The sequence below is a fragment of the Corvus brachyrhynchos genome, unplaced genomic scaffold, assembly GCF_000691975.1.
Source record: "Corvus brachyrhynchos isolate BGI_N302 unplaced genomic scaffold, ASM69197v1 scaffold281, whole genome shotgun sequence".
Taxonomy (NCBI): Eukaryota; Metazoa; Chordata; class Aves; order Passeriformes; family Corvidae; genus Corvus; species Corvus brachyrhynchos.
The window spans coordinates 4,738,934-4,750,873 of NW_008236509.1; the positions used below are offsets into that span (position 1 = coordinate 4,738,934).

The following is an 11,940-nucleotide window of genomic DNA, read 5'->3' on the forward strand; positions in this document are numbered from 1 at the left end:
GAGATAAGCATTCTCTCTTCAAACAAAATATACACTATGTACATTCGCTTCCAAACTCGCAATGGCAATATTGCTGGTTTTAGATAATGGCATCTATCAAAACTTAAACTATTTAATCAGATCATGTTTCTAGAACTATTCTAAATCTAGAACTACTTTTGCTAAAGCAAAAATATTGATTAGAAGAGTTAGAAATTGCAGATCTTTTTTTTCCTTGTCAGCATTTCAAACTCCAACGGGAGAAAACAAAGTTTCCACGAAGCTTTCCTCTATTCTGCTCCGCTATTCACCTTTGCTGAATGAATGTAAGTCATGTAGGCTGAAATATGTGCAGCTTCTCAAAGCCATTTAACAAGGACTTCAGACTAAATCTTAAAAATCAAAGTCTGCCTACCCCGATCAAGTCCAAATCATGTATTCTACAAATTTCCATTATATTTCTCCATTCTAAGCACTGTTTCTTTGGTTGATTCAAGACGTGACTTAAAATGCGTAAGTATCCTGGATCCTCCCAATTTATCTCAAAATTATTTATTGCACCTACCACTATGTCCTACCTAATACACACATAGATCAACCATGTACAGAAAGGATTATATTTTAATTTTTGCACAACAATCCAAGAATTTGTCCTCAATTTCCATTAAATATACAAAAATTAAAACACTATCCTTGTTTTATGTCTGACAACAGGCAAGGTTTTTAAAATTATGTTAAATAAACCACATTGATAAAAATCATTGGCATCGTGATACATGATATCTAAGTTACTTGTGAGATCGCAACAAAGATTTGTTAGTAGAGAAATGTACTTTTACAGAAATGCTGGAAGAGTTCTAACTATTTCCCTAAATTAACTAAGAAACTATACAAAGTTTCAGCAGAAAACATTATTAAAACATTCACTTTGCTGCTATTCACATGCGAATAAGAAAAACTATCCTAGAACTAAGAAAATAAGAGGTCAAAGAGACCAAGATATTCTTGCATTTTTATACTATTTTATTCCGATTTAGTAAGAAGCAATATTTAGGCTTTAGCATGCTTATAACCTTTGCTTTCTTTTATGAGAATTCAAAATATTTTGCAAATATGTTCAGTTTCATAAAGTAAACCAGACATACTTGATCTCTGTTTTTAAACTAGAGCACTTTGATTTTTAATCATCTATTCAAAATCATTGCCTCATAGAAGGGAAAATATTATTACAAATCCAGTGAATCACACATGGTCTATAGACACCTAGATATGCTATACTCCCATCCTGAAAAGTTGCAATTTTCATTTGCATTCTGTTACTTCTGTAAGAACTCTAAAAATGAAAGATGACTTACTATATGACTGTATGTTCTGATGTCATCTCAACATCAATCAGTAACCAAATATTGACATGTTGTAACATAAAATTACTTAACAATAAAAAGGAATAAAAAGGAATAAAAAATGAACTTCTGGAAAATAAAAACATCTGTGGCAAAAAATGGTTAAGGTTACCCTGTAGAGCAAAGCCTCATTACGGGTTTCCCTGCAGTAAACTTGAAAATGTTTTAAACCTACACAAGGTAAACAAGCTTTATACAAATCTATAGACCCAGTACCAGTAAGATGATACTGATGACACCACTATGAAAATTATGAGCAGCTACTGATCTATACAGGCGTAATTTCCATTCAAAGCTTGCTCAAGAATACAAGAGCTGAACTTGTCAGTGAAAATATTATAAAGGGATTAAAAGGTATTATGCAGGATGACATGACCTGCCAGAAAATAAAGTTGACCAAAAAAGTGAAAATTTACAGTTCTGTATTTTTGCTAATGGTAATATATTACACCATAAAACCTGTTTTTCTCTGGCACCTACTAAAAAGAAAAAATCAAATTCAGTACACAGCAAAGAAGAATTTTGGTTGCAAGCAAAAGATACCTCCTATCAATTCTATACAGTACATGTCTTTCATCTACATAAAAAGTTATCACTTGTAATTTAAGAAAATAAGGACTGATAGCCAAAACATAACTGGACTAATTTTTTCCGAAAGTACTTTTGACAGAATATGGAATGATAAAGAAGTTGTTTACACACCAAGTCTAACAATCTACATCACAAAGAGAATATAAATTAATAGGTGGCATTTTGTAGGAAAACAACCTTCTCAGATCATGTATTAAGTACAATATAAAATGATTTTCCAGTATTGGTCTATTCAACAATTCAACATAACATAACCATTATTTCCCATTTTTCACATTCATCACATTGGTACACTAACAGAGGATGCTACTAAATTATACTAGTGTACAGTTAAATATCTGTAAAATCCCTAAGTTTGCATATCCAAGAATTGCAGTAACTTTCACTACCAACCATCTCTTCATCATTTCACATAGAGGAGAAAAAAGATTGCTATGAACATATATTGAAGCACCCATCAATCATAACCACTTAATGCCTCAAAATAATTTCCAATGTATTTTCTTCACAGGGGTTCAATTTTCCGATTACAGCTAAATATGAAACAACATATGAACACAAAGAACAGGTTTTGTACGAAAACATATAAAAAGGTATTTTACCTCTTCTTTGTTTTGCCCTCTTCACTTATTTCTAAAGCCTCATACCTTAATTTGTGGTCTTGATTCCACAGAACATACTGGAATACATCACCTGAAGACATCTACAATTTATCTAAAAGTACATGACATCTTTCTCAGTCATCAATTGTAGGTTCATCACAGAAGCCTGGCAAAAGTCCAGTCACTGGCAAACCACTCTAATCCTCACACATCCAGAAGCAAAGGGAGCCATGTCCTAGACCCTCTCATGTATGCCAAGTGGCACTCCCTGCTTAGTGACAAACCTGCAGCCAAACACTGCATTTCACATAGCTGAGTGAAACATCCAGAAAGATTACTGGGAGCAAGTTTTTTCCATGCAAGAGAACACAGATAAGCCCCTTCCCCTTTCGCTCTTGCATAAGAGGCAAGAGAAGCAAACAAAAACCTCCACCACCTGCCTTTGTCACCTGCTTTTAGACAGCACTGGCAAACCTCGCTTCACTATGCATTATTTACTTCACTCATTTTCCTAAGAGTAATGTTGTCTGGAATTAGATTTAATGACATTATGACTCAAGCACACCATTATTAACATTTCCATAGGAAATTAAAATTTCAGTGTCTGAATGACTTCAGCTAATCATCAGACTTAAAAAGAAAAAGCTGACTTCCTCAGCTACCTCATAAGAAACTTCCTTCCTCAATTATAACTGAGGAGATATTTAAGATGCAATGAAAATTTTAGAAAGGCTCAAGTAAAAATCTAATTCTTTATTATCTATGGTAAGTCAACCCAAAAAAAGCCATGGACATGTTTTTGATAAGTTTTGGTTCCCAGGTTCCTACATCAATTTGACATTAAATAATACTAGTTTTATACAGAGTCAGCCTGAAACAATACTGATTTATTTCAGTGTTTAAAACACAATTACTAGAAAAGTATTTTCCCAAGACGCTGAGCATCAGCAAACATCACTATAATGAAGATAACATGCTCAGAAAGTCTGGGAAAAAGAAAAAATATAAAAAAAAAATCAGACCATATATTTGCATGACTTCAGATACCCGTTTAAACATCAAATTTAATAGCTTAACCTTTTAATCACCTCTTTATCCAGAACAATTCTGTGCAAAACTACTCCCAACAGTATAAAACACAAAGTAAGAAAACAAAACCTGCAGATATCTCCCATACTCCAACTGTGATCTTCAATTGCTAGTAATATTTTATGTGATAGAAAAAGTCTGCATTCCTGTTTGCAAACTCAAATTCAAATATTTAATAAGAAAGCTTAGCCAAAAGGCTGACTAAAGACACACAGTACTAGATGAGGAGGAAATGAGTAGCTACATATATTAATTATCACCCTTTCTGAGAACACAGGCTCACTCAAGTTAAAATTTAAAGGGCTTAGATTACTTTCTGGTGAATTTTATTAGTTTTCCCCAAGAGGTGCAAAGACTAATGCTGTCACAACAGAAAAGGAGAGCATATACAGCGTCATTACAAGCTGAGTCACCCGAAAGCACTGAATCTTGCTTTATTATAACACAGCATCTTAAATAGTCTCCTGAAGCGCTATCATTTGTTATGTGATAGAACCGTAACAGCAAGCTAGCCCAGTATCACCATAAAACGAAATCTGCACATCTGCAGAGTCGTTTTCAGTAGGCAGACCCTGTTCCCTTGCTGGTCTCTTTGGATATAGCAGCTGCAGGCTTTCCTTCCTCTACTGCAATAAAGATGCAGAACAAAGTAGGTGAGAGCTCTTCTACTTGTGGCTGCTGATAACACTTAGACATGCCTTCAAGAGAGCCATGATGCAGGTGGGAAGATGAAGTGGTCAGGCAGATGCACAAGAACTACAACCTGAAGATTCCTTCCTGTGCAGCTGTAGCCATCAACTTATTCTTCCTCTCATCCAAGTATTCTAGTTATTTTCTCTCTAAAGACCAAATTCTTGAAGGAAAAAATGTAAAATCTGAAGGGTCTTCTTCACCATGCCTCATTCATATCCTGCCAACATTCAGATTCAAATCATTTTTCATTTCCCAGTACCGCAGTCTAATCACTCAACAGTAGGAGCTTCAACATAGAGAACAGTTATGCAGTGCTCTCAAATAAATGGCATGTGTTTTAAGTCATCTGTCAATAAGGAATCTAAGGTCCCTGTGTTTTTGGAGGGCCCACTACAGAAGACAGCAAAACAACAAGACAACTGAAGAGCATGACTGTCTTTCTCTGCCTCGTCAGCTAGTAAGCTGTTTGTGAATACCACCTCCTGTCCTGTTTTCTTCCCAGTCCCCTTCTTTCCTCTCTGATCTTATGAAGGAACTCACACAGATGCAGATACTGTAAAACATGTATGACATTTGTTGGCATTACACTGTTAAATAATACTCCTTCTACCTTACTACATTTTATTTTGACTGCATGTCACAGCAGAGCAATTGGCTATAAGTCAAGGAATGTACGCAAATGGGGTCTGCTTTTTCAAATCTGCATATATATACTACCATCATAAAACCAGACAATATTATTATTTAAAATAATAATAAATACTTGAAGTACTATCTTAATCAAAACTGTTTTAAAAATGTGTTCCATTTTCATGTACTAGCTTCAAATGCTAACTTCACTAAAAAATCCCACTTAAAGTATGATTTTAGCCAAGTATTTTAAACAGTGCTATCTGCTGAGAATCCATTTAACTAGTTTCCTATTAGATACACCCAAAAAGAAGTACACTTTGCATATATATACATTCAATACACATTTTATTACACAGTTCCATACACAGCTGTGATCTGAAGCCCAGCTAGCCTCTTCCGCAAATTTACAATATGTGCAGCCAGGACATCAGGCAAGATAAGAGTGACAGAAAGAATACACAGGAACTACATGATCAACTGAAATAACTCTCAATATGCCTCAGTAACAGTCAAGTATCATGGGAAAAAAAGTGTGTTCTGTAGCTCCCAGAGTATTTTCAGAATTACTCTGTATTAAGTTATTGACTCTCACAAGTTTCTGTATCTTCCTTTTTCACAACAATCACTGCAGAGATCACTGTGCAGTTGACAGAGAAAAATTAGCCATAAGATTTGCATATGGAAAGATATTTTCAGCATGCTTCCCAAAAAAAAAAAATATAGCTGTTTCTACAATAAAGAACATTATGGAAATCAATTGCTTTATGTCACCTTATTCATTTTACAAGTCCAGTGAAAAACAGGCTAAAACAATGAAAACTTTACTATGTCCATGTGTGTGTTGTGCTTTTCCAAAACAAGTATTTGGAAACAAGTATTTGGAAGGGAATATTAATTGCATCACGATGCAATTAATATTCCCTTCCAAACTTGGTATTTTGGCTGCATTTCACAAAAAAACTCAGAGAACAACTTGAGAACTCAGAATTAATTTTTCCAGATCCCTTTTCAATTCCTGTTTACTTTGGACACCCTGCAGAAAACTTCAATTTTGAGAACCTCTAGTGTAAACAGGTCATTCCAGTTATAAATTATTTGCAGATAGCTTTGGAGATACTACGATAAGAACCCTGGTCACCAGCACAGACATATAACTATTTATATACCACAGTACTTGGAAACCTTTGTCACAAAACAGAAGTCCTCTCTGCAGGGTGCTGTACAGAGAAAGGTTATTTTTGCCTTAAAGCACTTAGTACAAGGCAGAAAGAGAATACTGATATATGGTCAAGAATACACAGAAACTAAGACAACAATTTTAGAACTGCCTCTGCTTTCTCACACCAGCAGTCTACCTCAGCTTCCTTCAAGTGTCATCTCTTACTTGACTAACTAACTCTGCAGAAAAGGAAGGAAATGACCATGCTCCAGATCAACATCCCACAGAGCAACAGAACCTCCAGGAGGTGAAAAGCTACTGTCTTCAAACTTGAACTCCAGAGCTCAAGCAGCACTTCACTCACAACAGAACAATGTCTGACTGTCAGCAATGTCTTATACTTCCTTCCTGTTATTTTAGAAGGCCATGCTCACACTCCTTCTGAAAAAGAATCATTTGATGTTTGGATGTGTGAAAATAGTAACTATCCTGTAAACAAAGCAATATGTACCCGAAAGAGCAAAAGGAAAGCTCATGGCAAAGCTGCATGTTTTCAGGAAATATTTGTCTCTTTCTAGAAACTAGGCATAACATGTTATTTCCAAGACAAAGAGGATACCTTCTTCAATGAGTGTCAAGTAGCAAAAATAATCTGAATAACTTTATGGAGAATCGAAAGGGAAATATCCACAGTAAGTCCCAGCTAACTCAAGAAGATGTCAGACAAGATCTCTTTGGGGAAAATTAACTGCCTTCCTTTTTTTGACACAAATTAACATAATGAGGTAAAAAATCATCTACTAATAACTGCTTCTGATGAACCACTTAAACACTGGAGAAAATGAAAGGTTTCATTCATTGTTTCTCACCTCAAGTTTGACCGCCTACCATTTAATTTACAGATACTAAAAAAAAAATTCTAGAACTATCATAAACCAAATAATACTAGCAGACCTTATAGTATCGCCATTTTAGTCTCTTCTAGATCATACTCAACCATAGATAAAATCAATCATATAAAACCATAGATGTCACCAGATTACAGGCTTCCCCATATAATCTGAGAAGGGCACAATATTTGCTTTTCTTCCAGTTGGAGTTTAAATATTATATATAGAAGTATTTGTTGGTGCTGGAGCACTATCATTTCCTAGAGCTTCCCAACTCAAAAACCTTCAAGATTCTCATTAAGAACAGTTAAAATTTCAGAGTTTCATCCTCTGGCATTCATACAACAACTCACTACTAATTAAATTATTTTACTTAACATTATAGCCACAGTGTGTGGAAAAGATTCACATCTCTGTTTAAAAGACAAGGGACTATTGCAAAGGAAAAAATAGGAAAAAGTAGGCTGAAAACTGGGGAAACATGCTTCTGGATGCCCAAACACATTGATTTAAAATATGTTGGGTTCTTTAAGAGAAGAGAGAATTGTCCAGACGACTGCAAAAACATTGGTCAGGTATTTGCAAACAACACTTGTGGACTGAGAAGATTAAAATGTAGTGTAATCAATACAGTAAACTTAAAAGAGGAAATTACTTATGTGTGGACTTACTGCAACAGACTTTTCATTGAGAAGTGAGGTAGATCAGTAAAAACTAATTTGTAGTCTTTGCTTCAAAGACAGGACTACTACAGGGACTTTGCGAAACAAGGCATAAAAAGAAGATTCAAAGATAAATGGAAGTATTATTGCTCAAACTCCTGACAAACAGATTTCCCAAAGGACACAGTCAACAAGAATATTCAGTAGGAGGGCACTAACATTTTATCTCAGCAGTGACTCACTCTTAAGTAACATTTATTTTTGTAAGAACCTCTATAAGTAAAATGAAAATCCCATTCAGTGACCATAACTATAGGGAGAACATCATCTTTCTAATTAGATTTTCTTTATATTGGCAACTCCTTGTCTTAGGACACAAGAAGAAATAGAGGCCCATATCAGCTATTTTATAACAAAGAATATAACTCCATTAAAGCTAAGTAAAGGAAATCTTTATGTGCATAGGAGAGAATAAAGCAGAAAAACTAAATTCAAGATCAGAGCACTACCTTTCCTGCCCACAAAATAAAGTGTTCGTAGACCTCCCTGTCATGACTATAAACATGTTAATTTATATGACACTCACAGTTGATAACCATGTTAATACAAACTGATTACCACCACTCAGGTTAGTGAGAAAATGTCTCAACCTGTGTTAAAACTTTCACTTACACTAGCAAAACTCAGTTGACACATTGCATCCTTTTGCACACTACTTATTTTTAAAGGCTTCAGAAAGTGCTGCAAATACATACAGAAAAAGAAAAATGGAAGTGCTGAACAGTTTCCAGTTTCAGTCATGCTGAACAGGTTAGCAGTATTATAAATGCTTCTGTTTGAGGTAAACACACTTGGGCTCTCTTACAGCAGTCATTAGTGGTTCACTACTAGCTTAGGAATCTGCAAAACCATGTATACACAGACCTGAAAAAAATCCCACCCCAATAATAAGCTATTTTACATCCATAAATATTTAAATTATAAAAAAATCTTCAGGGGCAGTAATAGTTAACTCTCCATAGTTCGTAACCTTGAATAGTTTCTTTTACAAGTTCTGTTTCCAGGTAAGGTTTTTCTACATCAACAGAGCTTAATGAACAGTCACTTCATCAGGCTCGTCTTATCTAAGTAAAAACTTACGCAACTGGAAAAAATATTTCACATAGTGTATCACAGTTTATATGTTCATTTAATGTGTGAAAACGTCACCATCGTTCTGACATGAGAATGAAATCTGAACTAAAAGTTCCTTATGTATTTCTCTAATTTAGGTATCTTCAACAGTAGGACACATGCAAGAGCAATGTGTATGCTAATGTGTGTGGATACTAAAAAGCTAGCAGAGAAATTTTCTAGCTTTCTACAGCCACCTGTGAAAGTCTCCTTTCTCACGCAGACTAGCTGGGAAATGATTTCAGATTTTGTAAACTGTCTCGCAGGTGCAGAAATGTTTTGGTATACTGGGAAAAATATTTTGGAAATGGGTGTTATACCATTCAGCCAATCACTCTGGTAGGTGGTTGATCAATGGGCCAATCATATCATTCCTCTATTGCAAACCAAGTTATATAAGCGAGTTTGTAATTAATTAAATAATCCCATTTTGTCCTGGACTTGAATTCTGTGTCGTTCTTCTCGCCATCCTCGGTACAACAGCGACAAACGTGTATCAACACTATTTGCATTTTCAGTTTCTTCAAAGACTTAAAATGATACACAAGGCAACACAACAAGATTTGACTGCAAATTTTTCATCACTGAATTCACCTCAAACTTGCCACTGTTGGATGATGCCGTTTTCAAATAAAAATAAAAACATACACAGACTTTGACCTTTCTACTTCTTTATCTATTGTTTCAGTCTTTGTAGTAAAACTACACATTGATAGGCCTAAATTAGTAAGATTCTATGAAGCTAGCATAAGCACTAACATCCCAGATGAAAGTATGTGAAATGTGAACATTATTTAAGAATTTGCATTATATAAAAAATCCTTTCAAATGAATAGTAAGACCACCCAGACAAAAAACATTTCACTGTGTATCATTTTTGTTCAAGGACGTGTGTAACCATATACTTGGACTATACACGTTATGTAGCTATATCAATACAGCAGTGTAAAGACCTGAACTAGCCTAGATAACAAAAGCACACACCCAAATATGAAGGCTTGTACTAGTTCCATGCTAATGAGGCTAAACCATTTCTGGTACCACAGAGCCATTTTATACCTACAGTACCTCTGCAGCACACCTCATGCAGTGAAAGCATATCTTAAGGAAATACCTCCAACCATGGAAATAACTGTCTCAGAACAAGGGATGATGACCATTTTTAAAACCTACATACTTACCGCCTCTTATACAAGAGGAAGAGGGTTCTTCAAAAACTGATGACGTAACCCTATATGAGAACTTCCCACTACTATGAGTAATTAACATAACCGCAAGAATACACAAGAGCAATTCAGAAAGACAAGCACAAAAGCAACAGAATAGTCAAATTCAACAGTTTTAACAAATACCACCTACCTGGGGATTCAGGCATACAGACACCAGAACTTTATTAGTTTGAATACAGAGTCTTAATTCAAACTTCAAAACAATTTAGAACCTTTAAAAGCTACAATTGATTGTTTAAGAGCATCCCTTTATTTCTCTAAACAAAAGTTATCCCTACACTGCACGAATTTTTCTGCTGGACTGTTAATGGATCACAAATGTTAATCAATCATTTAACTCACCTGACCTGGCTGGGGGGATAAACAATTAACAACCTCCTCCAGCATCACTGGTATGTGAAGTCTTCCAAAATTACTGTTTTCTGTACTCTGAGGCAACTCTTCAGTTTCACATTTCCAGACAGTTTGCTCCTTTGACTCCGAGTCAGAAAGCTTATTTGATGAAGAATGGATCCTTCTGGCCAAACTAGCCACCTTTACTGACTCCAGTTTCAAGTTGCGCAGAAACAAACATTTGCAAACTTGGCACAGATATTGAGATAACATTTTGGAGTTGATCGACCTATAAGAGCAGTAGATGTCAGGAATTACTTTCAAACAAGTATTTGAAATAGTGTGTTTGTTTAAATAATAAAGTGGAAATGCTATAGGTAAAGCAATACACATTCCAAGTTGGGCAGCTTTATAGATGTCATGTCAGCAAAACGTTTTCAGAACTTTCAATATTATCTACAAATCAATCATGTTCAAGCAATAAGCAGATTATTTTCACTATCAGATACATGCTTTTCTTGAATTTACCTTGCCAGTGGCTACCAGTATTTTGCCTGCATAAGAATAGGCTGAGAAAGTTACTCTCCTGATAATTTAAGCCTCATCTGGGCAGTAATTCCCCCTACTTTAAGTTTGAAAGTGCATATCATTCTAACTTTGAACAGACATACAGATGTGAGGTTTTGCAACAAACCACAGTGCGTCTACAGAAAACACACATATTACCATGGTATGCTGCGCTGGTTGTGGTTGGGGTGGTTAATTTGATTAATTTTTTTCACAGTGGCTAATATGGGGCTGTGTTTTGGATTTCTGCCAAACACAGCAGGGAGGAGACACAGCTGGGGCAAGTGACCCAACTGGACTGAAGGGATACTCCAGACCAAATGGCATCATGCTCCGTATAGAGAGTGGAGGGAAGAGGATGTTTGGAGTGATGTCATTTGTCTTCCCAAGTAACCGTTACCTGTATCCTTGGAGATAGTTGAACACCTGCCTGCCCGTGGGAAGTAGGGAACTAATTCCTTGTTCTGCTTTGCTTGTCTGCACAGCTTTTGATTTCCCTATTAAATTCTCTTTATCTCAGCCCCCAAGTTTTCTACCTTTTTACCCTTCCCCTTCTCTCCCCAGTCCCACGGGTGAAGGCGTGAGGAGCGGCTGCCTGGGGCTAGGCTGCTGCCTGGGGTTAGACCACTAAAGGTGTGTTCCACCATCCTACTCACACTGACCGACACTGGTACGAGCCCAAGACGTGTGGTTAACACGAGAGACACACTTTGCTTACAACCACCCTCATTCTACACAACTGGAGATCTTTTCCTTAGAAGTGAGCAAAAAACGTGTAACACCACACGTCTAAAGCGGCACTCGAGCACAACTGCAGGCTGCCACCTGAAGATCGGGACTTGTACTAAAGCAGAAGGTAAAGGCAGCGAGGATAAAAATTCCAGCTCTTAACACTTTTTTTCAGAGGCAGCTGGAGAAGCGTGAGCAGCCCGCACCC

At 36.1% G+C, this 11,940-nt stretch overlaps 1 protein-coding gene across 2 annotated transcripts in view; it reads right to left on the reverse strand.

Annotated features, from left to right (window-relative positions):
- METTL15 (methyltransferase like 15) overlaps positions 1–11,498 on the reverse strand; it is a 90,983-nt gene extending 79,485 nt beyond the window's left edge. The window contains exons 1-2 of one of the 2 annotated variants that reach the window (XM_017726375.1): positions 11,404–11,498; positions 10,446–10,725 (exon numbers count right to left, since the gene is read on the reverse strand). In XM_017726375.1, the coding sequence (XP_017581864.1) occupies positions 10,446–10,709 (264 nt within the window). In that variant the 5' untranslated portion in view covers positions 10,710–10,725; positions 11,404–11,498. Of the gene's footprint in view, positions 1–10,445 lie in introns of both variants that reach the window. The other variant, XM_008644082.2, reaches the window with a different exon arrangement.
- Positions 11,499–11,940: the final 442 nt, after the last annotated feature.